General features: G+C 40.4%; 1 protein-coding gene across 15 annotated transcripts in view; it reads right to left on the bottom strand.

Annotated features, from left to right (window-relative positions):
* Positions 1-207: 207 nt before the first annotated feature.
* The window catches only part of LOC129774153 (metabotropic glutamate receptor 1-like), an 82738-nt gene continuing 55435 nt past the window's right edge, over positions 208-27510 (bottom strand). For all 15 annotated transcript variants that reach the window (XM_055777861.1, XM_055777855.1, XM_055777866.1 and 12 more), the window contains 8 exons: positions 27124-27459; positions 26440-26530; positions 17343-17512; positions 17201-17280; positions 16624-16789; positions 2083-2215; positions 1427-2021; positions 208-1367 (listed from right to left, as the gene is read on the bottom strand). In XM_055777861.1, coding sequence (XP_055633836.1) covers positions 356-1367; positions 1427-2021; positions 2083-2215; positions 16624-16789; positions 17201-17280; positions 17343-17512; positions 26440-26530; positions 27124-27459 — 2583 coding nt within the window. In that variant the 3' untranslated portion in view covers positions 208-355. The remainder of the gene's footprint in view (positions 1368-1426; positions 2022-2082; positions 2216-16623; positions 16790-17200; positions 17281-17342; positions 17513-26439; positions 26531-27123; positions 27460-27510) is intronic.

Genomic DNA, 27510 nt, shown 5'->3' with positions numbered 1-27510 from the left:
ATTTATATTCGTATTAAAACCACGATTCAATACAGTATAACCGCGAGACACCCGTAACGAGAATATTCGCCTTATTTTGCAGTTTCACTTCGACAAACACGAAACCGCAAACCCTACGTAATAAGCCATGGGGAAAATCTGGATTTCTTTCAAAACATATCATCTACTCATGTTATTCAGAATTATATTTATTAATAATGATGGTGAGCAAAACGTGTCATCTTTTTATTTTCCGCTAAACGTCAACTACTTCACTAACGAACTATAAAATACGCACAAAGTTTACGCACAAGATGATTACCCAAAAAGCCTACGTTTGAAACATTCAATTGAGATGTGTATGCCTCATCAGAAGTCAGAAGTATATCACCTGTTGAGCGTTGCCTGGTCTCGGTAACTTAATTGTAATACTCTTGAACTTGCAGTCGCACGACTCCGACATGGTACTGATCGAACACTCCGACAAGCTTTCCTCGCTGATCGTAGTTCTAGCATACCTTCCAAGTCCCCGTCCGGAAGCTATGTTGTTGATCTGATTCGAATTGGGAATCAAATAAACACCATTTGGTTGCTGTTGACGCAGGTTGTACGACGGATCCAGCCCATCGCCGCCAGCATCCATCAGATCGTACTTGTAGCGAATCGAGTCCAGTTGGGCGCAGTGATAGCATGTTTCCCGAATGGTTGCCTTCTCCGGAATGTCATTGAGATCGCTGATGGAAGCCTTGCGGGTAAAATCGAATGCCACATTTTTAGTGCTGGCGTTATTGTTGTGGTTCACCACCTCCGGCACCAGTAGGTGTCGGTCGGGTTTGAAGGTCTTTTTGACGGATGTCTTTATGGGTGAGAGACTGTAGCGGACCTGCTTCAGTGTCGTCGATAGTATCCGTTGACGGGATGTTGGTGTGGAATGCTCGGATTGCTTCTCGGCACCGTACAACTGCATCTCCAGCAGTTTGTTGAGAAGTTCCAGTGACGTTTGACACGAGGATGATCTGATTATGGGTTTCGGTGCATCGAAGCTGTAGTCTTCGATGTCATCCGGCGGTCCAGGCCCGCTCGAATAGGAAGACGAGGTTTTGTGGGAGATTGCCGAGGCCACCCGTGAACCAATGTGGCAGCGTATGGTTTTGGATGTGGTGAACAGCGCCCGGATGTTTTTCTCCGGTCGAATGAGAATGATGTAGAGCTTTGGGAGAAACAGGAACACCAGCGTTACCATGGCTGACAACGAGATGCAGATACACATGGTGATGATTTTGGACTCGGAACCAAAGTAGATGGGTACGAACGCCACCCAGATGACACAGGTTGTGTACATGGCGAAACCGATGAATTTGGCCTCGTTGAAGTTCTCCGGAACGTTCCTGGATAAGACACACAAAGAATCAATAAATTTTAAGATTCTTAAAAGATGTTCCCCTACCTTGTCTTCCAGGCATACAAGGTGCACAGTATGATGAGTAGAAAAATGAAAGCTAATGGGACTAGAATCCCCATCCGGGTGGTGTTACAAGCAAGCACCGTTCGTTGTCTGGTGGGGTATTGGTGCTCCGTACTGGGAGGTTCTATGATGAGCATAAAAACCGCAATCGCAACTTCGATTGATATCAACAAACCCGTGATGATCAGTTGGGCCGCCGCAGACATGAATTTGGGTTTTTTGGTAGGGAAGCGTTTTTTGGAACCCGCCAATATTCGTGCAATTCGATTGGTTTTTACCAACAGTGAGGCGTAGATCATCGCGAACGATATACCCGGTAGAGATCGACTGATCAGGCAGGAGAAGGTTGAAGGTTTCGCCAGGATGGCGAAGATTGTGCTATGAGATATTATCATTCCGACCAGTATGAGATAGCACAGCTCTCGGGTTGAGGATTTCACAACGGGAGTATCATTGTGCCGCATAAACACACCAAACACCAGTCCTGTCATGATGAATCCTAGCACCGAGAAGGATATAGCCACGATCGCTTCCGTATCGCCCCATTGAACATGCTCGATTGGTATTTGAAGACATTCTAAAACAAAAAGAGAGCAATCACTCAGAGGACAATATTTTTCGAAGTGGGTTCAACTCACCCGTTTGGGATTCGTCAGGCCAATAGCCCAAATCGCAAGGTCGGCAGTGTGTTTCGTTGTACAGAATCTGGTGGCGCTCACAGGGAACACAAACCCAGCAGCATTGCTTCTCCTGTCCGCCGGTTTGGAGGTTCTGTGAAGAAGTGAGAATGCATCAAATATTTAACTAAATTATATCCCACACGAAAATATACGTTCTCGAAGTGGCAACTGCGACGATTTCTGGTAATTATGTGGACTCCCCATAATCTCCGAGCATTTTCGCAATCGCAATTTATGTCTCATTAATTATAGGTGCACGCGGTGCGACAATCTCATTACGTAACGCTGCCCCGGCTTAAGCGGAGGCAGCAGTCTCTACTCCGATGTGTTCATTTATAAAACGATTCTCTAGAGGATGAAACCACGCGAATCTCCCATTTAATGAATTGCGAGTGGCTTCTTAGCAAGAGGACAAAAGCCACTTATGTTTATCACTAGTTGAAAGTGCTGTCAGCTACTCGAGTCGGCAGCACGTGTCCCTACAAGAGTAAGCACCTGGAGGGTCAAGATCTTCTATCAGTGGGATATGCAAAGAATGAAATCGTTGCGAACGGGTTTAACTTTTAACTCATAATATGCACATTCACTTCAGTTGGAGCTTAATTAATGTTGTTAAAAATAGTAGATCGCTTAAATAATGGAAATGATTTCTTTAAAATAAAAATGACATAAAATGTCTTTTTCGATTCCACAAATATCCACTACGAATTGCTATATTCGAATATATATATATATTCATGATTAGTCAGCACATAAAAACACCTTTCGCCACACTTCTCATCTTTTCCTTATTTCCCTTTCCATTCGATTTTCTCATATATTAGGCTGTCAAAAAAGTCCAGCGGTATTTCCGCGAGGTGTCGTTGTAAACGCGTAGTTCTAGTTGTATTCATTGCATACTATAGCTTGGTGGAAAGGTATTTTTGGGCGCTATAATATAGTCCTTGACAGTGTTTTGTTTGGTTAAGTCGTTCGTGAGTTATAGTGTCGCAAATATGAAGCAAAATAAAGAGAAAATCCGACATATTTTACAGTACTACTATGACAAAGGCAAAAATGCATCTCAAGCTGCCAATAAAATTTGTGCAGTTTATGGACCCGATACAGTTTCCATTTCCACCGCACAACGATGGTTTCAACGTTTTCGTTCTGGTGTAGAGGTCGTCGAAGATGCGCCACGCTCTGGAAGGCCTGTCGTCGAAAATTGCGTCAAAATCGCTGAATTAGCCGAGAAAGACCGGCATAGTAGCAGCTGTAGCATCGGCCAAGAGCTGGAGATAAGTCATCAAACCGTTATTAACCATTTGAAGAAGCTTGGATTCACAAAGAAGCTCGATGTATGGGTGTCACACACGTTGACGCAAAAAAAAACATCTTTGACCGTATCGACGCATATGAATCGCTGCTGAATCGCAACAAAATCGACCCGTTTCTGAAGCGGATGGTGACTGGCGATGAAAAGTGGGTCACTTACGACAACGTGAAGCGCAAACGGTCGTGGTCGAAGCCCGCTGAAGCGGCTCAGACGGTGGCCAAGCCCTCATTAACGGCCAGGAAGGTTCTGCTGTGTGTTTGGTGGGATTGTCAAGGAATAATCTATTATGAGCTGCTTCCCTATGGCCAAACGCTCAATTCGGACTTGTACTGCCAACAACTGGACCGCTTGAAGGTAGCACTCATGAAGAAGAGGCCATCTTTGATGAACAGAGGCCGCATTGTCTTCCATCAGGACAACGCCAGGCCACACACTTCTTTGGTGACGCGCCAGAAGCTCCGGGAGCTCGGATGGGAGGTTCTTTTGCATCCGCCGTATAGTCCGGACCTTGCACCAAGTGACTACCACCTGTTTTTGTCCATGGCGAACGAGCTAGGTAGTCAGAAGTTAGCCACAAAAGAGGCCTGTGAAAATTGGCTATCCGAGTTTTTTGCCAATAAGGAAGCGAGCTTCTATAACAGGGGTATTATGAAATTGGCATCTCGTTGGGAACAAGTCATCGAACAAAACGGCGCATATTTGACTTAAAACAGATGATTGTAACTAATATATGAACAAATGAAAATTCTAAAAAAATACCGCAGGACTTTTTTGACAGCCTAATATTAGGGTAAATGATATTGGTTTGTCCAATTTAGAGTGTTTTCACGCAACTAGTAAATGCAAATTGATTTTTCTGCATAAAAATCACATATAAGGGGCTGTCCACATACCACGTGGACAGAAAAAGCACGATTTTACACTCTGCCCCCTCCCCCTCCGTGGACAAGCGTGGACATTTTCATACCCCTCCCCCTGTTGTCCACGTGGACATTTTTGCTTATTTAATTAGAATAATTGAGGAAAAACTGGATTGCGCTTACATTAGATTTTAATTCCATTTAAGTTTTTTTCAAATTTTACTAGCTGTACATCTGCCACGCTTTGCCAACACGGAAACGCGCAATATACAGTTGAACAATCCGCACCCGAATCTATATCACAGAATTCCAAAGAATGATCTTGAGCAACGCCAATCGAATAAAATTAAATGGATTTAAAATCATTATCGGATACAATTTTAGTTCACAATTTTTTAAACACTTGCAAAAAAAATGTATTGCTACCACATAGAATGCGTATTCTTCAATACCAGAAAGTTGATTTAGGCTCACAGCTTTACTTCTGAAGTGTGCTTATTCCATCTGTAAATCTTATAGCTTCCTGAGGGGTTGGCAGTAGCAACAACAAACCTTGAAGTGGATTTTATATTGTGTCATAATCTGAGCTCCATTAGTGGCGAACTTTTCGAGTTTATGAAGCGCACAAAAACAAACAGAACAATTTTATATGCATAGATTTTTTTTAACAATTAAAAAGAATTTCAATGAAAGAAAAGATGGAATAGAGACCATGCACTGATATCTTAAGATCTTCATTTGATAAAGGATTGAGGAGTAAAGGGTCGAAATTTCTAAGCGAAACGCCTGTACTTTCGATATAGATCATGACATGAAGACAAAAAATTCAGCATTTTCAAACTACAAATTTCTGGTACATATTTTAGTTTAATGTGTATATGCGTTGTAGACAAAAGACATTACAAGAAAAGATAAAACGTTTGCTTTCAAAGTTTCTATAAATTTTAAAAATATATTCACAATAACAATCCAATCGACCTGATTATTTCGCTTTTATTTGATTCATAGAAAGTTTCAGTAGTACTATTTTCTATATTCTATTCTCTATCGAATGATCCGTTTATCCTTTAATTTTGAATCATGAATATTTCATGAAATAATGATCGCACCGCAAATCGATGGTCAAATCTGCCCTTGAAACTGCAAACTTGAAAGAATTCTATACAAGGTCCAGTTGTTGCTATGACGAATGCATTATTTTTATAACATAGTTATACCGGTTCAAAAATCATTCAAAATTTTCGATGTCGCATTTTGCACCTTTATTTTTGTGACGTAGGGTTACGTCTTTCGGGAAAATATTGAAAATCGAAAATCGAGCACTTCGTGAAAATTGAAAATTGCTCAGTCATTTCATGATGCATTGATGACATTTTTGCGTCAATAGATTTCGGTATTCCATAAGAATTTTCTATATTGAACAAAATAATATATGTCACTAAACTAACTATCGAACAATGAAAAATCTCAACCCCTTTCGTAACGGAATTACCCACTTCTGATTGGTCAAAATTGACGACACATGCGGCGGGTCCCTAACAGAGACATCTAAACCAAGCTGCCTGGGGAAATCGGCATTGCAAATACATAAAAGTAGGGGTGCTTTTGTTCCTACCGAAATATATTCCCTAACAGAGATATCAAAACCAAGGTGCCCGGGGGAAATCGGGATTACAAACATATGCAAGTCGGGGGCATTTTTATATTGCAAGTAAGGTGATTGATACGATTAATTCCAGCAAATAAAACTTAAATTTGCAACTTTAATGTTGGTTGCTTTGTGAAATTGCGTAAAATTGTGTAAGTGTAAAATTGTATATGGTAGCAGTTGTGTTAAAAATGACTTGATATATGAAACGATTTATTTCAATTTCCATAAATAAAAACCAAGGTATGTTCCCGCTCGCGAACAGGTCGTTTGGTTCAATCTGTCTGTTTTGTTGTGTTCATTTTCACCCAAGGAAAGTTTATATGACGAGCAAAATTGGAAAAGTGAATAAATATTAGAAAAAATGATTTCCCATATGCTCTACATATAGTATTAGTTGTTGTTAGTCCAATTGAAATTCGCATTGGATTTACTCAGAAAGTAAAAATTATAAAACAAAATTACCTTTTCCATTTCAAATGTGTTTTCTCTATGTTAAAGTAACATGAGAAAAAGTAACTGATGAGAAAAATTGATAATTGTGTTCGGTATTGGTAATTATATTATATTACATTGATGAGTTTTTTTTTCCTTTATTTCATCCATACATCACACAGGAGGCATCTCGTCTAGAATCACAGAGGGCGATTTTCATCATATTTCGTTTCACTTCGGTATCTTTCATCTGATACGCATCGTCCAACGACTGTTTACCATCCTTCTGTCATCACCACTCGGTAAACACTGGTGGAGTGAACAAACAATACCCAACAACCAAATAAAACGGCCCTTTTCAGGGCCAGCAAATCATTATCAAAAAGTTTTACGATGTAATTCTTCAAACATATCCAAAATCAACAGATAGCCTAACGGAATCCTACGTCAACCATGCGGTCGTGTCTCGGACACAACTCTCCTATGACTTTTTTTGTCGAGTGTAGTTTTTTGCCCACTCCGGAGTACGATTGATCACAGGAAATGTCGATTAATTTACACATTCGCTTCACTTTAAGTCATCAGCGCAATTCGAAACCTTTTCCGCAATAGTTCCGGGAATTTTCGGAGGGTACTAATAGCGAATTAGAAATATTTTCAATGTATATTTTTTAATTTTTCAACTGCTTATTGATCATTCTTCATTGAGAGTCTAGATGGCATTTAAAATGCTCGCGGGGAAAAACTACCACCCCTATTCTGTATTTCGATCGACTTGATGAAATTCCATTCAGTATTCCGTTAAAGTTGTTCTTGCATTTCGTTCAATCTGCTTTTCTTCGAACATTAAATGGGCAAAAAAATAGGGAATGCAAAATTATATCTCGAACGAAATAATGGTTTCAAACGGAATGCAAATCCGGCGGAATGCAGAATCGGTGTATACATCAGAAAACTCAGGACTCATTGATTTTTTTACTAACCTTGCCCGAAAAATGATTTGTATTGCTCTTTGGTTTTCCTCCGCTAAAGTCGCTATCAAAACATCACTTATCAAATTTGAACAGTTTACTAAAGAACAATTCAACACCAATTAATCAGTCGCTGGCCCGATCCTCCTCTTTTTTTTAAATTCGTACATTTTTGGTTTGAAATCTCCTGCCCGATTGAAATAAGTTTTTGAGAAATCAATTAATTTGATAGAAAGTTAATTGATTCTTCAAAAACATGAAGAAATGTTTAATCCATTTCAAGCCAAGCGTTCGAAAAATCGAACAGCAACTTTGATAATTTTTCATGACTTTGGAAAGCTACCATATGGTAAGGTTTTGGCATCAAATGATTATTAGCTATCACTTACCATCAATTTCATTCGATTTTGTATAACTTTATTGGAAAATGAATTCGGATTAAAGCAACTATGTACGAGAAGTACATAACATCACATAACCTAATAAAAAACAAAACCTTCTAAAATGCAAAAATATGCCAACTTTCTTACAGTATTACCTTGATAAAAGAACACACATTGTGATGTTGAAAAAAAAACATTTGATTGAACCTCCTACAGGATCATAAATGTAGGTTTTAGCCCATGTTTTTGTTTGGCGATTTTTCGGTTTTTTTGTCATTTTCCGGAAAACGGAAGGACGGAAAAAAAATTCTTGAAGATTTGGGTTTCTGTATTGACGTTCTTCTTCTTCTTCAATGGCACTAACGTTCCTAGAGGAACTTCGCCGTCTCAACGTAGTATTACTTGCGTCATTTTTATTAGTACTTAGTTGAGATTTCTATGCCAAATAACACGCCTTGAATGCATTCTGAGTGGCAAGCTCTAGAATACGCGTGATCACAGTGCAAGTCGGAGGAAATTTCTTTGACGAAAAATTCCCCCGACCAGAACGGGAATCGAACCCGAACACCCGGCATGTTAGTTATGACGCTAACCACTCGGCCACGGGAGCATCAGTATTGACGTTACAGAATTCAAAATTACACCAATGGAGTATTATATACAAGTTGTTAGGTAACTGATCCGAAATATTTCAGGAGATACAGGATCGTATTCGATGAAAAAAAAATTTCCACGCTTATGGTCAAATCTCATCTACGAAAGAATTATTGAACTTTTCCTTGAGACCGTTTTTTTGCCGTAAACTGATTTTAATTCAAAAATTACGCTTATCATGCATATATAAAAACATATAAAAGCACAAACATTTAAGTTTCATCTTTACCTCTAAAAGTTACTTGGTTCCATTAATTTAAATGTTTTACAACTGCATTCTACGCAAAATGTTCTTATCTTTTAAATAAGTAACATCATTATTCTAAGAAGCGTACTTTCCAAATTAGAGTCAATTCAAGACATAAAATTCGACTCAAGAAAAGTTCAACAACTCTAGTTGAGAATAAACCAAATGCGTAGAATTTTTTCATCAAATATGATCCTCCTTCACCTCCAGGAATATTCCGCTACCTACTTCCACGTATATTTTTATCAGAACACTGGTGGTTATATATAAAAAAAATTCTTCCGGTCCACGTGGACTCGAACAATACCCCCTCTCCCATCTCCGTGGACAAGCGTGGACAATATTTGTAAGTGTTATAATCCAGAAAAGTTCTGAATACGTGCCAAATAACAATTTTAATCTGGTGACTGATTAAAAGTTAGCTCAAGTGAGGGGCGCAATGACACCAATAGAATGTGGATTTTAGAATTCTGTAAAACATGTGAATCCGTAAAAATATACTATTAAACTACTGCAAAACGTGAAGAAAACAATATTATTCATATGTTTTTAAATATTCGAATACCTAATTTGACACACGTGCGCTGAACTAAAGCATTTAAAACGTGAACAAACCATGATCATATTTTCGACTGGACAAACCAAAATCATTTACCTTACTCTCTGAAAAATTTCGGGACGGTACACATAATTCTATAGCATATAGGTTCTACTGTATATTATTTGAAACTGCAGTAGAACCCCGATTATCCGCGGTGAAGTTTGTCCGCTGAGGCGAGCTCTACTGTAATTCTGTAACGAACGCTCCTGTACCAAATGAACAGAAGCTGCAACGCCATTGTCGTTGAGGAAAGCTGCTACGTTTTGAATGATCCGGCTAGAGACCTTCAGGGTGGGTCGTTCACACTCAAACACTTTATCTTCCATGTTTCTTTTTTTTTTACACATTGGAGTATCCCTACCGGATAACGGAACGACAGAAAATAGGATGGGACGGGACTTTGAGGTTTATCTCAATATTTTCGGTCGATAATAAACCTACTCATGGCACTTTGGTGAAGACTGCCATCCACCGTTTTAGTTCCAAGACGTCTGAGAATATCATAGTTTATCCTCCCAACGGAAGTCACTTGGCGGTAGTTGAGGGGCCCTTCGAGGTCTTGCTTCTACAGCTGAATCAGTTTGTTGTGTCGCAGCTTCTTCACGATCTGAGCCTCGGCAAGGAAATCCTTCGGATCCATGGTGCCAGATTTGAGCGTCTTGATGGCGACCGGCGTCGTGTTGTTCCAAAAACCTTCTCAGACGTCACCGAACTGGCCGGAGCCGAGCTGGCGGACAAACTTGAGCGACGTTCGATCAATCTCCTACTGATCTCGTGTGCGATGGGACAGCCCATCAGTGACCGGTTTCTCGATCTGTACGCATGGTTTGCAGAGATTCACGCAAAGCCCATCGGAGTCTTTGCTGTAGTGTTCCACGAGTTCCTGAAGCGTTCGGAAGGTCGTCCGCCGGGCGATGAAGAATCCTCCCTCATCCAGCTGTCGGATTCAGTAGTGCTTGACCGTGTCGCCATCACGAACCGACAGCGAGTAATCGTTGTGGCGACTCTCCGACTCGCGGATCAAGAACGCGCCGTGCTCGTTTTCTGGTCGCAACAATTTCTTCTCCGCCTCTATTCTCTTTATCTCTCGGAAGTACCAAGACAGTTTGGTGAGGACTGCCATCCACCGTTTTAGTTTCAGGACGTCTGAGGATATCATAGTTTATCTTCCCATCGGAAGTCACTTGGCGGGACCGATCACCACGGATTTCCGTCCACGGACACATAACCATCAAACCCGAAACTCAAACCGCACTTATCATAAACTGACCAGACGTCCCGCGTTACGCGGGACAGTCCCGCATTTCAACAAAATGTCCCGCGTAAGATTCCGTCCCGCGAAACGTCCCGCATTTGGCTAAAGAAACGAAAATGTCCTGCGATATTAATAAATTTCAATATCACTATTTGATCATGTTGATTTTCTTAAATGGATGAACCTCAAAAAAATCTTTTATTTCGTACACTGTTCAAGAGCGCTTCTAATGCATCCAAAGATTAATACGTTGAGCTGGTTTCATCGCACCGACATTGGGCTTTTTGTTTAGAGAGTGTCAACTGGAAGCGACAACAACAAAATTTGAAAATAATTTTTATAAAAGTTTCCTATTGATCCGCAGGGACCAACGTGAATCAAACGAAAAGTTCATCTTTGGTTCCCTAGCTCGGTCAGGGCTTAACGTTTCAAATAAGCCGGAAGAACTAGTGTATACTCGACATGAAGAGGCAGAGTTGTTTGATGAAGTATCGTAAATGAAGCGCTGGGCGGTCTTACGGAAGTTGGCCGGAACCTGAAACATGGTCGATGAAAAGATGTATATCGGGCGCAGCTGGGGAATGTTCTCCAGCCGATCCATCCTCCAGTGATCTTTTGGCATGATGGGCTGATCCCAGGTTCGGCATAAAGACCACATCACCTTCCCAACTCCGGCAAGCACTTCGTACTATATATTTCCCCGTTCACCATATGACTCGAAAGAAGAGCGGCTTGGACATTCTCTTCACGTCTGTCAGAGAAGGATCTTCTTCGAGAACTTGATTCGACGTCATCGCTTATCTGGGGAACGTAAAGTACCCGGTCCCCTGCCATTCGTTGAATTCTAGCATCAAGTACGTCTCGTCTTTATTATGAGTACGAAAAGAAGTTTTTCACTTCTTTCGCCGGAAAGAAGCTTTTCACTAGCACCTCAAGCTACTCCTTCTGGGTGATTGCCTGCTGCTCAGATACGGCCGGTCTCGTCCGACGCTTCCACATAAAAATGTCCATTTTTGCCAGATTCTTCTCCACTGTTTGGCCGGTTGCTTCGATCTCCCGGATTAAGGAGCGGCATAGAGGTGATATTGTTAATACCAGATCGGCTATATCTGGCATATCTGGCATCTGACATCCTGAGAAACAAAGTGCCTCAGGATGTCCAACTCCTTCGCTGTGGGGTGGAGCTTGCAGTATGAAGAAATCATCAAGTTGCTTGACAGTGCTGCTGCTGCGAATCAACAGCCTTGAATCATTTTTGTTGCAGGCTTAATAAACGTAAGATTTAAAGAAAATTTGTTCCTATAAATTATCTTTCATCGCTATCCGAAATTAGTCCATTTTTTGAATGCATACATTAACACTAAAATCGATGAAAAATTAATTGGAATTATCAAGCATTTCATTGAAGAAATTTGTAGAATTTGAATCGTGCTTGCCAGGCGTAAATGCTCAGATTGAGCGAGTGGTTTTCGGGCGTAAACAAAATCTAAATCACCGAAAAATCACAACTGAATGCCGATACTCAGAAAGAAATAATACTGATCAGCAGGGATGCCAACCTTCCTGATTTTTCAGGATTTCCCAGACTTTTTGGTACGCTCCCTGATATTCTGACAAACACTCAATTTTCCCTGATTTTTATAAAATCATCCAGATTTTTCCTGATTTTTTACTTTTTGCTTAATCAGAAAAAAATCCATATAAATATACTGAGAGTTTTGCTGGTTGTGTATGAGAACTGTCATAACAGTCTTCATTAAAAAGTTTTCCGATCCGCGTTTATATAATGCTTACTCTTTTTTTCAATTATACTCTATCTGTTCGCATTTTCGAAGGTACAGTGTCGACATTTTTTTGAATTTTGAAGTTAACATGAAAGAAGTGTAATCCATAAGAATCATATGCCCGAAGGTTCTCGCAATTCAATCTCAATAAAACGAAGATTAGAAACAGAATAGGAACGGAAACGATGAAAGGAAGATTAGCGACCAAAAATTATGTACAAGTTAGCACCAAACCACCAGCCACAACATCCAATTCCGGACAAATTCATCAACGCACCCAGTACCAACGAATCGATGCCAGCCAAAACATTTGCCATCAGTTCCAGAGATACCTGCCGGTACCGAGGAAGACAAAAACAAAACATCACCAGCGAGCGACAACACGCGCCACTTGCGTTTCTTCGAAACCATCTGGCGCATTCCAATTCACCATATAAAAGGGGAGCAGCAGCAGTCCATAAAGTTACATCATTCTTTTTGTGGACACCGACTGGACAACATCGTTGCTGGTCGAGCTGGACGGCGAGGGATCGAGTGCCTTTCTCAAGGCAAGAGGGCGGAGGTGGTAGCGCTGGAGTAGAGTAGAGTAGAGTTTCCAAAGGGCCTTTCTCAAGGCTAGAGACGAATGAACTAAAAAGTTTAAAGTCTCTATAATACAAAACCACCACCACCACCATAAAGTTAGTTACAATTAGAACTTGTGTAGGATTAGTGAAGTGTAGAAAGTATAAATAAATATGTTTTTTTAATGTTTATATAGTAATAAAATCGCAATCGTAATCGTAATCGTAAAATCGCATCATTAAAATCGTAATTTACAGTTAAATAAAAACGATACAGGTTGCATTACATTTTCGCAGCAAATAATATCCTAGTATAACAATCGATGTACAAGAATTTTAGAAGTAGGAAGATGTAAGCATCTTTTTTTATTAAACTGTAATTATTATTAAAAAGTGTTTTATTTCTTGAAAAATATTTATTAAATTGTTTGTAAAGCAAGAAGTTGCAAGAATGATCCGTGAGACACGACAAATGAATCAGCAGGTTCACTACATATGTTTAAAATCTCCGTTCATGTGCATCAGTTGAAACATGGTTACGTAAATCGTTACGACTTGTGCGTTTCATCTATGCATCTTTTTTTGTAATGCAAATCGTGGCGGGTGATGAAAATGGGTCATTTCAAAAATCCGACTGACCCGGTCTTCACCTGAAAAAAAAAAAGATCTGGTTCAGTTGTTTTTGGAGAGTTCTACCAAGCAACCAGTCGATACAATCCCACAAATACTGCTCGCAACTGGACAAATTAGCTTCCATAATTAGTTAATGTTTAGAAATGTTAGGCTACCTGAATGATTTCAGAACTTCCTGAATTTATTGCGAAACAACAATGTGCATATAAAATTTAAAAAATTATACTTTTGTTTTCTCAAAAATGGGTACGAACTTTCCGGACAACCCAATATGAGCTATCCTGAATTTCCTTTTTTTTTCATTCTCCCTGTTTTTTCAAAAAAATAGCTGGCAATCCTGCTGATATACATAAAACGTGATGTTATGTTTTGTTTTTGTTTTTTGTGTCCCACGTTAGACCTCTGACCATCTGGTCACTTCAACTTATCATCTCGCTCCTTTTTTTCTTTTTGTGTTTTATTTTTCCACGACTCACGGCTTCGGCACTCCCCACTAAAGTGTCCCAGCTTTTCGGACCACGCGCGCTCTACCTCCTAAATCGCCTATCCTTCTCCCACTCCTAGACTGTCCTTTTTTTCCGTGGGTGACGTATCTCAAAAGTCACAGGGAAGTTTCAGTGAAGACCATTACATCGAAACACGAAACGATGCAAATTCCCTGTCGACATACAGATAGCGCTAGTCGAAAGCTGTCAGTTTCGATGGGGTCAAACACGACGTTACAATTCTATAGAGCTTTCCGAAATTTGTCGATGACTGGTAGGCTCTTTATTGACTAGTTGACTGATTTCTGTATTGATATAACATAGTTTCCATACTGAAATATCTTTTTTCACGTTTTTCAGTCCTTTATTGCGTTATACGCTATTTTCGTTATCCGAGGTGTCGTTGCCAGATTATTTCGCGGATAATTGAGGTTCCTCTGTATTAAGGGGGTATTCTAGTGTAGAGACACGAATTTCGGACGTTTTTTCGAACTCCGTAAAAATAAAACAAAGAATATTTTTACTATCCATTATATCATTATTCGTTTATCTATCTTTCAACAATAAAACAAAAATAGGACGGAAAAAAAATATTCAAAATTAGAATAGTTACATGCTGGTGAAGTGAGGGTGTTCAAAAAAAAGTTGTGCCATGGCGTACACGATTCCAGTCCTTCTGGTTATCTGAAACAAAAAAATCGAACAGATTCTGAATCAGTAAAGATGTCGCTATGGCATGAACCTCGGACAAGTCAAAAACATGGGTTTTAACAAAATGGCGGCCGTTTGAAAACAAAAATGCTGTTTAAAACGTTTTTTTTTTTGCGTTTACCGATTTTTTAAAAATAGTAAAATTAAAAAGTTATAATTTTTTATTGGTTCATGCGATAGAGAGATGTATGCAGATTATTTTCATATAAATTTGACATAAATCGGTTCAGTTGAACTTGAGATATCGTGTACGCCAGTTAGAAAAAAACTAGTTCCGAGAGAAACGCGTTTGAAGTTCATTGTGATGGCCGTAACAGGTTAGATACCACATCACTAAGATGGCTCTAACTAGGTAAATAATAGGATTTTCGATAAGTCCTTTCTAGAGTATATTCTTGAATGCCTAAACTACAGAAATATGGTAAAAAAAAAATTTCGATTTTTTCAGATTTCTAGAATAGAATACCCCCTTAAGTTCTGTTCCTCTTCATAGCACCTATGCGTCCCCATTGGTTTGATGGAATTATGGAGACGCATGGATGGTTTGTTGAAACTGTGTCGATATATTGTTAGAAATTCCGCCTGCGAATGACGGATCTCAATAATAGCATGTCCGAATAAGAACCTGAAACTATTGGGAACCAGAGCAGTGGGTCCAAAGCCCCATAAAAGGAGGATGGTTGTAATAGCTGTTATCCATGGTTATTGTGGGAAGAAAGTAATGGATAAGCCCATAAACCAAGGTGTGACGCGACCCGTGCCGAGGGATGAATGGTATGGGGGGTTTAAACCTTGCCATTAACGGAGCCTGTGGAGCACCTGGGCCACGCCGAGTATTACAATTACTCAACAATTGCTGAGTCTTAATAAGAAAGACTTCAGCACATTCACTGGTCTTATAACAGGACACTGTCCGAGTAAATACCATCTCAAAAACACAGGTTTAGTGCAAGATGATGCTTGTCACTTTTGTAATACCGAAAGCGAAACGTCGGAACATTTGCTCTGCAATTGCGGAGCACTAACAGGGCGCATACTTCAACATCTTGATGAGGCTATTCTGCAGCCCAAAGAAGTGTGGTCTGTGTCGCCGATCAGGACTGTAAATTTCAGATTTACACAGATTATTCCTGATTGGCACCTATCTCGCTATAGCTTTCAGTCTACTTCTTCATTAATAAGCAGTAGTTAAGCTTGAAGCGTAGTATAAAAAATGGGGCTACCACAACAGTTCAAAACAATGGACGCAGTGGTTCGATCGGCGTTCTTGTCAGGTGTTATTATTGAGTACAATTCCACGCTGCCTACAAATTAGTTTCCGCCTAACCTAACTAATAGTTTCGCTGGAGAGTGAAACACAGGAAATAGAGTTTGTATTTTTCAATTACATTCATTAGCATATCCTTCCTCATTGCGTAGCCCTCGCCGAACCGCGACGAATCTGCCATATTTTCACGACCGATTGACTCCGCAATTCAATAATTACTTGTTCAACGCAGTATTTCCGCTTCAGAATGTGATTTTTCCAATCGTTCGACCCAGTGGGATATTCTTTTATTCCGCAGACGGCGGAAAAACATGATAATAAAACAGGACAGATGCAACGACATAATTAAATCCGTTGCATATTTAAAATATCCCTCCCCCGAGGTCTTTTCATCAGCTCATCATTTAGCACAACACAAAAGCGAGAATGCGCTTCTATTTGCACTTCTTTTGCTCCCACGTTCGAGTTTCCATTCACCTTTGCGTGCCTCGCGATTACATTATCCGCAGATAGCTCTGTATCGCCCCCTGACAGGTAGGAAACCTTCACGGATGAGGCGCGAAGGCGCCATGTAATTAAGCATCTGCAAGCATTTCTTTTTAACTCATTTACCCCTCATCAGAGCAATGTGCAGTCCTCGTATACAATTTTTGGGAATTGTGTGAAAACAGTATGAGCGGAGCTTACCTTGTAAAATCCAGGAAGACAAGGCTTCGAGCAGACCGACTCCACTGGGCCTGCGGGTGATTCCTGCAAATGGCGGAAAAAGTTCAGCGATCCGTTGTTCCACTCCCCGACCTGGACGTAATCGTAGGCGCCGTCCGCCAATAGCTGATAGTTCATGATGTCGTATCTGTGGAGAAAACGCGGCAATGGGCTTAGTGGGCTGACCATTGGAAATGGTGAAAACGGCAAACAAATTCTGTACATAACACGTGAGTGAAGTAGCCATTTTGGGTCAAGAGTCGCTCAGCATGGAATGCATTTGCATCAGGTGGGGGATGCTCAATAATTCGATCACGTTTGATTCATTCATATTGCCTGTTTGGTCTGCTTTCAAATCTAGACTGTGAAAAGCTGCACTCTCATTTTTCAACCCAAAAACACGTCCTTCAATGCGTTTCCGCATACGAGCAGACTTTCGTTTAAATGTTGACCGACAAAAATGCTAATTGCGTTGAACGGAAGCATTTTTTGGCGTTATTCAAAAAACAGACAATGTGCAATTGTGGAACACTGGAAAATCGAAAATAAAATGCCTCACCTGCCGGGTGGATCGCCTCTGGTGTCGAACTCCACGACATCGCCCGGTTCGTAGGTGAAGGACACATTCATCAGATAGTTCTGCAACAAAGCTGTTACTTTTAAGAGCACCACTTGTTTGATGTAGCTTTCCAAATACTCACCAAAAATTGTGTCCCACTGAAGGGAAACATCGAGGGACAGATACCGACCGAGTTCCGACCGCACGCGTCCTGCTGGAGAGCGTGAAGAGCGTAAGCCATCGTGTAGATTGCCTTGATGACAAAGCTCATTTTGGGTTCCTGCTTGTAGCGCTCCGATAGTTTCTCGTTCCCTGTAAAGTGGGAAAACAGCATGGTCGGATATGCAAACGAAGCCAACGATAGCAATTACTATAAATTTCATTACACACCCTGTCTCTCTCTTACCCGACAGTTGTAAACGGGTTCGCATTCGCACCACGAAGATCGTAAAAAATCATGACACTTTCAATTGGAGTACTTCCCTTTAACCGTTTGCTCCGGTTCGCACTTGACTCAACTGTACAATTCGCAGTTATGCTCCGACCCGCATGTGAGACAAAAAAGTAGATTTTACTTCGCAGTAACTTGGAGACACTACTTTTGAATTTACACAGAACTTTATAGAACTTTTGATGTTCAGAATTACTAAACAATGAAATTTCGCAAGTGAGAAAGAATTGCTTTGTTGCTATTTTTTGATTATGAGACTCTCACGAAAAAACCGCTAAACAGGATCAGTCATTTAGTGTAAAGGATTTTTTTTTATCCAAAATATATATTTTTATTAAGGCTCATATGGCGTCAGCCTAACGGGGCCGGGAGTTCAATATTTCGACAATGTTTGCTTACAACTATGTTAGTAATATGTAACCGATTACTCGCGGTTGGCTCGAGGTTAGTATTACAAGTGTTCTCATAATTGGTATGTTGCAGTCTTCGATGCTCTGTACGTGTGCCCGACACGAGATACTTCCTATTGGGATGCAGCTGACCATTAATCAGCAACGTCCCCCTAGTCTGTACCCCATATCTAGCGTGGTGCGTCTTTCTCGACTCGAGAAATCCAGGATAGAATGGTCACTAGCCGGCGCAATCATCAGCTCGTGTAGAGTTGTCATGAGCGGTACAACCTTTGGCTCTTGTTGAATGATCAGTGGACTGCACAACCTTTGGCCCGTGTATCTGTAAAGAGTGTGTGTATGTATTGCCGCGACTAAGTAAAAGTTTATCGTTTGGATAGGAGGGATATGAAACGGGGACACAACGAAGGAAACATCATTAAACGTTGACATCGGCGTTTCTGAGGAACAGGTATAGATGAAGCAGAAGATCAGGATCACGGCTACCTAAGATATCCCGGACGGGGATATCCGATTGTCTGCCTTGTGCTCTCAGTGCTCTAGAGAGCTGAGAGCGAGCAGTATGGAACCGGATACACGACCAGACAACATGCTCGATGTCGTGGTAGCCATCGCCACAATCACAAAGATTGTTTGCTGCGAGCCCAATGCGATAGAGATGCGCGTTTAGGTTGTAGTGATTGGACATAAGCCGAGATATCACGCGAATGAAATCACGACCTACATTCAATCCCTTGAACCATGCACTCGTCGAGACCTTAGGGATAATGTGTGTAACCAACGATCGAACTCATCTTCACTCCACATGCGAACCAACTTAAAGGATTAACACGAAACAACTCGGACACATTAAAAACACTGCCATCAAGACATTTTTTGACACTTTTTTCTCAAAATTTCACTAATTTATACTAAGAGTGTGAACACTTGTTGTCAGGACAAGTTCATTTCACCACGTCATGACTTCATCGAAAATCCCGATCTATCCGTACGTACCACCCAATCAGATCGACGCATATCTTTTGGTAACGAAAACCTGTATGAATCAGAACTTCTTTTAGTTCAGGGGAAAGTTCTACAAGCAAACGTTAGGTCTCAGTATGGGTAACAAGCTATCGCCACTCTTGGCGGAGGTTTTAATGAAAGATTTTGAAACAGAGTTGGCGAAAGAAAAATTCTTCCCTCGAATGTGGAGACGCTATGTAGATGACATCTTCACAGTTGTGAAAGAACGTTACTTGAAGCAGACGTTGGAGTTGTAGAATTCCCGACATAGGACGATTAAGTTTACCGTCGAAAAAGAAAAAGACGATACACTTCCTTTTCTGGACCTGTACATTACCCGGAAGGAAGATAATCGGCTAAAGTTTGGGATATACCGTAAACCAACGTCTACGGATAGATATATAACTTCCGACTCTAATCACTTCGGCGCACAAAGACAAGCAGCCTTCCACTCCATGGTGTATCGTCTCCTCAACATACCAATGGAGAGAGATGATTAAATAGCGGAGAAACATAGGATCTACCATGCTGCAGAGCTGAATGGGTACAAGAGATGTTTTGTGGAGAAAATCCTTCGGAAACACGAGAAGAAGAAATGGAGAAAAAACAACACCACATTAGAGCCTGAGATGGAACAACACAAAAGGATCAGCCTACCGTACTATCCCAAAATAACCAACGCAGTCCAGTCTACACTCCGGAAACACGAATTTCATGTGGGAGTGAGAGCACCCTGAAAGATCTTTTGTGCAACCTGAAAGATAGAATTCCACCGGATGAAAAATCAGGGATCTATCAGATTCCCTGCAAAGACTGTACTAGTGTATACATCGGTCAAACTCGTCGGAAATTCAAAATCCGCCTACGTGAACATAAGAATGCGGTGGATAATGAACGAGCCAACGAATCAAGTGTGGCAGCACATGCTTTAACTCAAGCCCACTGCGTAGACTGGGAGAAGGCAAAAATTATTAGAAATGTACGAAAAGCCTCACAGTTGAATGCATGGGAATCAATGTACATCTCAACCAGTGATTCCCCACTTATGAATGATAACTGAATGAATGAATGAAGCTGATAACTCAGCAAAATATATCTTCGACAAGTACTGATAACCGTATGAATATGTGTTAGTGCTCCATCGTAACCAGTCGGACACCGTCCAGTAGATGGGCCATATCGAGGCCGAAACCGGTCGACGAAAAAGGTAATTTTAACCCTTTTAATGTTTGTAAGGATTATAAGTGTTGTGTCCTAGTTCCGTGTCGCGTTTCGCGAGTGAATAGTGATAAATGTCCTTACGTTAGCACAACCAAAAATAAGTAGGTCCTAATACTGAAGCAAACTATTTTTGTGTTCGGTACGAATCTATGCCATGCCATACTTCCAATTCTGTGATTTCGATGGCATTTTTTCACACATCCCAGATAAGAAATATATATGTGAAAACTTGTATGATTCGAGTCTTGGATCGGAAATATTAAATGAGGGGCTTAGAATGAAAGGGGTGTAAGGGTTGTATTATAGGAACTCAAACGTGGCTTCTCGGTCTCGGATATAAATGCTCGAGTTTTGAAAATCCGGCTCGGAATCCAAGATTGGCCTGGTGTCTGGTAGTGGCCCTCGGAATTTGTAAACTAGATCCAAAAATTTCCCGAATCGAAAATCATTTTTCAGTCCACTTCACCCCTTGTAAGTAAGTATTCTATTAGGGTTCTTTTTATTTTTAGATGCATAATGCTGTTTTGTGTAACTTTTAAAAAATTGGTAAAAGTAAAGTCAGAAAAATAAATAACGTAAAAGTTGTTCTCTTTTTGCGAAAGATGTAATCAAGTCTGAGATGTGAATACTCTTCGTTTTATAGCATGGAGCCAATGATTCAAAACCACAAATCTCAAATCTTAACCGTTTGAGTGCGGAGCAAATTGTTTGAGCATATGCCAAAAATTCTTAAATAATAATAAGTTTGGTCATATTTAAAAAATACTAATTGATTGGTACAAGTTCTTAAATCCACCGTAAAATGGATGAGCAATATGCGAATCTAGATTTTTTCAATTTGTACCCCCGATATGTACCCGAAAGGCGTAATCCTACGTTGAATGGTGACAAGTCAAAAATTTTAACAGAAAAACAAGATTTTTGGAACCCGAAAAATTCCTTAATAGAATTCAGGAACTAAACCCAATGCCTACATCTTTACAAGCCTTGAATTTACAAGATAATTTCCATCTCGATAACGGAAAATCTCGTTTTGGCTATGTAATAAACTAATGAATTTCAACTGGAGCTGAAATACTCCCATTCGTAAACCGACACATCAGGTACTTTTGCTTCAACTTAGGGTAGAGAAATGTCCTTTGAAACCTTCATTGAAATCTGCCATAAGCCAGAAGAAACTCGTTATAGTTAACTATTGAACAGGTGATCGATGATGATCGAATGAAATCTTATTGCAATGAAACTTTTGCAAAATAACTCGAATTTGAGCTCTGATAACAAACTAGAAACAGAAACCAAATAGTGAATTGAAATATTGTAAATAAACATCAACGTTGGATCAAGTATGAAGTAAAAAGGTTAAAATATGGAGTAAATAGCGTCGCAAAATAGGCATAAAAGGTGTGTTTCCGAAATGCCAAACGAATGACACAAATATTTATATTACTCGAGAATTAATCAAGCAAATGAAACAAAATTTGACATATAGAGGTATTGAGGTGCAATAAATGTTCCTATGGTGATTAGATACTCTACTCCCCTCTCTAAGAGGGGGCTGCCATACAAATGAAACACAAATTTCTACATTGCTCGAAAATTTATTAAGCAAATGGAATAAAACATGTGTCCACATGTTTTGGTGTGCAATAAATGTTTCTATGGTGGTTAGACACTACTCCCCCCTCTCTAAGGGGGGGGGGGGGGTATTTGGTTGTTGCGTTCTGCCATACAAATGAAACACAAATTTCTGCATTACACATACCCCCTCTCTGAGGGCATGGGGGCTGCCATACAATTGCAACACAAACTTCTGCATAACTCGAGAACTAATCAAACAAACGAACCCAAATTTGGCATGTGGAGGTTCTAGGGTGGTGAGGTGCACCCGTGGCCGAGTGGTTAGCGTCTCACATTATCATGCCGGGTGTTCGGGTTCGATTCCCGTTCTGGTCGTGGGATTTTTTCGTCAAAAAAATTTCCTTCGACTTGCACTGTGGTCACGCGTTTTCTAGAGCTTACCCCTCGGAATACATTCTAGGCGTGTTATTTGGCTTAAGAAATCTCAACTAAGTATTAATAAATGACGCTATTTAATGCATACCTTGAGACGGCAAAAGTTCCACAGGGAACGTTAACGCCATTCAAGGTTCTAGGAAGCAAAAAATGCTTCTATGGTGGATAAACACTCCTCCCACCTCTCTTAGTGGGGAGGGCCGCCATACAAATGAAGCACAAATTTCTGCATAATTCAAAAACTAATCAAGCAAATGGAGCCAAATTTGGCATGTGCAGGTTTTAGAGGGCACGAAACGTTTGGAGTTTGGAGGAGTTTGGCTTTAAAATAGACTCCAACAAGTCAAAAAAAAACTGTTCATCGTAGGCTTGTTGAAGCTTCTGGCTCTTGCTGCTGATGTAGCCTCGGGTTTTCGGAACGTAAGTTTCGGATTTCGGTCTAGAAAACCTTTCATCCAGTCCTAACCAGCAGCCTTCCTATTCTTATTGAACCGATGTTGGATGTTGGTTTTTTCGGCCAATTAAAATGCCAAACGACGAGCATCTGTCATGCTAATTCCGTAGAAGCGACTCTCAAGGTCAAGCAGATGACGGACCAGCTCTTGCTACTGGTTCGGGTTAAACACGCAGATTTTCGATCCAAGCTTAGAGGAGCATTTGCCGGAGATGTGTCCAATGAGTGTTGACCGAGGAATACCATAATCCCTCGCAGCCTTCTTCTTAGACATTCCACCATCAATAACTCTTTTGGCATTCCTCAATTGTTCTTCGGTCCAGCTCTGCCGTTTCGTTTTACGAACATAAACACGAGGCATCTACAAAACATAAAGATTAAATGTAATTAAACATAAGACACATCTCGCACGGAAGCATACAGTCAGTGTCGGTTATACCCTGACTGAAAGTGTCGATTCCACCCCGAATGAAATCGAAATTTCAAAATAAGCCTTTTTTGCATCAATAAGGAACAAAACCACCTACCTTTTCGCAGAATACACTGAATAATTAACTGATATGAGTTTGCGTGAGTTTGCGTGCACCCGTGGCCGAGTGGTTAGCGTCATAACTAACATGCCGGGTGTTTGGGTTCGATTCCCGTTCTGGTCGGGGGAATTTTTCGTCAAAGAAATTTCCTCCGACTTGCACTGTGATCACGCGTATTCTAGAGCTTGCCACTCAGAATGCATTCAAGGCGTGTTATTTGGCATAGAAATCCCAACTAAGTAAGTACTAATAAAAATGACGCAAGTAATACTACGTTGAGACGGCGAAGTTCCTCTAGGAACGTTAGTGCCATTGAAGAAGAAGAAGAGTTCACAAAAAGTAGTGAGTTTCACTAAATTTCTCGACAAAAACGCTTAAATCACACTACCGATATTTTACACGGACTATTTCCTATTTGCTGATCGATTTTAATTGTTGTTTGTTTTGACAGCAACGCGATTTCAGCAGTTAGGGGGGCTCGAAACGTAAGAAATGGCAAGTGCGTATAGGGGGCGACGGAAAATATGCAAAAAAAAACTTTTGACTGGAAAAAATAGAGGGTGTCGGTTTTACCCTGATTTCCGCTAAGGATAATAGAAATTTTTCTATAGTGGTTTGACACTCGCATAACTCGAGAATCAATCAAGCAAACGGAACCAAATTTGGGATGTGAGGGTTTTTGGGTACGAGAAATGTTTCTATGATGGTATGACATCCCCCCCCCAGGAATGTAGAGTGGCCCCATTCGGAAAATTCTGAACGGGAATGGGAAAATTAAATTCCCATAGGTCCTATAATTACATAGTGACAAGCGTTGTTATTCCATTTGATGTTGCACCAACGAAATTGATTTTTGTTCGAAAGTTGGAATGGATTTTAAAGTGATAAGACGCACTCCTATATCTTTTTCTATCTATATAAATAAAAATGGATCGCCGAATATTAATTATAAGAGCAAAACTCGAAGAAGGAATTATCCGATTTGGGGCTATCTTCATTCTATCATATTTTCTGTATCAAACATTTATTCTATGTAACGTAGAAACATGTTATTTGCAAGTGATTGAAAAATCTTGAACGAGAATTGTGTCTGAAAATAATCTGGTATTGATAACAAAAAATAAATTTTGGGCGGGACGAAGTTTTCCGGGTCAGCTAGTGGTTCTATAAAATTCTTCGGATGCGGCCGACGAATTTTGCATGAATATCTTTATTATTGTTCGAGCAATTTCAAACATTTTTGATGCTTTGCACAGAGTAAATCCGTCCTTGATGGCCTGCTTTGCATTTCCAAGCTCCTCCTTTTTTCAACTACAGACAACGTTGTTTTTTCATCAGTTTTTTGTAATTTCGCGTCCTCTGGATTAGACCAAAGAAAAGTTTCAATCAGAATTCTCTTTAGGACAAAAACTCAGACACTTTGAAAGGAATAAAATTTTACCTATTTATGGTTTTTGACGAGAAACAAAACCTGAGTCCTGAGAGGATGAATTTTTTAAGCTGCGTGGAAAATAGCTAATACTTGTGGATCAAAAAGAAATAAAAACTACGTATATCTATAAAATTGATAATTTGGATTTTTCGTAAATTCCGAATTTCCCGGACAATACAATAATTTGTTCGTGTAGTGTACTCTGACAAATTTCTTTTCTCATTTTAATTTAATTCAGCTTTCTCATAAACTAAAATAATTCAAACTTGGAGACCAGGAAGTAAACATCGGACTAACATTCCTTCCCTTTCCTTAGCAGCTGCAAGGACGTGTCCAATTCTTAACTGTTGGAGAAAGCATGTCTTTATCTAAGAGATATAATTAATCATCAGCAACGGATGGACGCTAGCATTTAACTTAACAGTTCTGCATTAGTACCACCTACGATATTGTGCAATTAGCTCGATGCTAATGATAATGCTAATCAAGGCATTCCAATAAAATTATATCGGTTTTCTTATCAGATTATTTGTTATTTTTATTTAGTTATTCATAACTAGGAGTGGAAAGTGCCAGTTGTTTGCTTTCTTATATCTAAGACTACACAATAAAAAAAGCAGGCAACAGATTTCTTCTTCCAAATGTTAACGACATTGAAAGACATTAAAACGTCCTTGAAATGCAAAATAACATTTCAAATGGTAATCCAAGTGAAACCTTTCACTAGAATCTGACATAGTTCAACATTTCTTAATCATTTGGATGTCCAAAAGTAAACACAGGCTTATAATGTAAAACTATGTAGAACTATGATGGAGTGAGCCACCAAAATGCTGCAGGATACGCAGCAGGATCACTTTCTTCGTCCCATCAATCACACTTCTACAAAGCATTACAATGAAGCCACCTGCACTCATCACTTTGTAAGAAGTGCAACAGTCTTCGCCATGGAAGCCCTCTTCTGCAACATAAATATCAATTAAATGCCCGTTGGCGACGAGAGATGAAAATGATTCATAGTCCGTGTGCACTGTCATCCATTCTTGCTCCGGTTCCGTCTGTAGCAACGATTGTTCCGCACAACAAAAACCAACAGTAAAGAATCACTGAGATTGCTTGTAATGTTAACATCATGCTCTCATCACGATGACGAAGGAGCATTCTGTCGTCCACACATATGTTGTGAAGTTGCTGTTGGAAGCTGCTAGAGAAAAGTATCAAAAGTTGGGTCCACGAGCGGCTCGTGAGACAGATTGCTGACAGGTCTTCCCCATTTGAAAGAGAAATTTTGAAACCGCTCCTTCTCGTAGCCCGAGGGCCAGCTTGAATAGTTTTTGTTACGACCACCCACTAGCTTTGATAGTAACGAAATCTCTGCATCAAAAATGTTGCACAAGAGTGGTGCCATTCGTTGGATATGTGTTTGGAAGGAATATTGCGGGTGGCAAAGAATGTGGCAGAATTCCGGCGTACAAACTGGGCGAAACCGGCCCTCGAGTTGTTTACAGATTCCTTACACTAGTGCCACAGTGACCGGCAAAGTGTATGAGTTGAGGCAAGGACTTCTAGTACTGTCGATACATTTGATCCCAACATTCAGAGACTGATGAAATGTTACAAGAAAGTATAGCCCCGGAGTAAACGTCATAAAATGTCTAATCACACAGACGATTCCATACACTGTCGAATTAGATGCTGTGAAATAGAAGATAAAATCACTCACCTGAGCAAAACGGCTTGTCGTCGTGGCTCGATGAATTCGGCTTGCTGTCCAGCTGAGCTTCATTGGTTGGCATTTGGCAGTTGAATTTCGACTGTCAGTGATCAAACGTGGTTCGAATAGATTATCGGGTATTTCAAGCGACACCGAATGGTAATAATGTGAATAATCATAATCGTTTGAGATAATGTCGCGACATGAAACGGAAGCTGTTCTATCGGCGGAACAATAATTTTTCCGGGGGAGAAGGTTTCGTAGTGTAAATGCAAGATTGAACAAATTAACAAGCATACATGAGCTGAATTAACTTTTAGCTATAGAGCAAAAAATTAATATCAGCTTTAAATTCCACGAAACCCCTTTAATCGACAATAAGCTGTAACAACTCAATTACTCAAAACTTTCACTACAGCGATTAAGATAATCATGTCAATTCATTGATAAAAACTTCCGAGCAACTGTTTCAGCATCAAACGATAGCCTGGGGCCTTACGGCAGTGGTTATCAGAACAAAAGATTTTGCCCACCCAAGGCCCCGAATAAACATGACAACGTAAATAGAAACCGATAATTCAATTAACAGCACACAAAAAGTGAAAACCAATCAAAAGCAACATGAAAATGGCAATCGGCGGTCGTCGGTGAAGACCCTCTCCCCCCTTCCGGAACACTCTATTGTTTACTTACTTCCCAAAATTCTTGGAACCACGGATTGCGCTTGTTGGAGAAGGGGTTCAGCGAGAAGTAGTAATTATCGAACGACTTCACGTAGGGGCTGTGTATTCGGATTGAAATCGACCCGAGCGCTTGGCGCTCATAGTTCTGCACCACGTCGGCTCGGTCCGCCCAGCCGTCGCTGCCAATCAGCAGGAACCGGTCCGTCATATTTAGACGCTCCATGGCCTTGAGCAGGCCGCGAACGGTCATCCCCTCGCAGAAGCACACCACCACGTTGGCGTTGGGATCCTGCTCGATGTTTCGCAGCACGTCGGAGAAGGATTCGTCATCGGCGTAGCTCAGAATCTGGTAGGAGGGAATTGCAACAGAATGAAGGTGGAAAGTGTGGCCACTAGC

Source organism: Toxorhynchites rutilus, chromosome 1 (assembly GCF_029784135.1).
Source record: "Toxorhynchites rutilus septentrionalis strain SRP chromosome 1, ASM2978413v1, whole genome shotgun sequence".
Classification (NCBI taxonomy): Eukaryota; Metazoa; Arthropoda; class Insecta; order Diptera; family Culicidae; genus Toxorhynchites; species Toxorhynchites rutilus.
The sequence above is the reverse complement of the archived record's forward strand: the minus strand, read 5'-3'. Positions and strand labels throughout refer to the sequence as shown.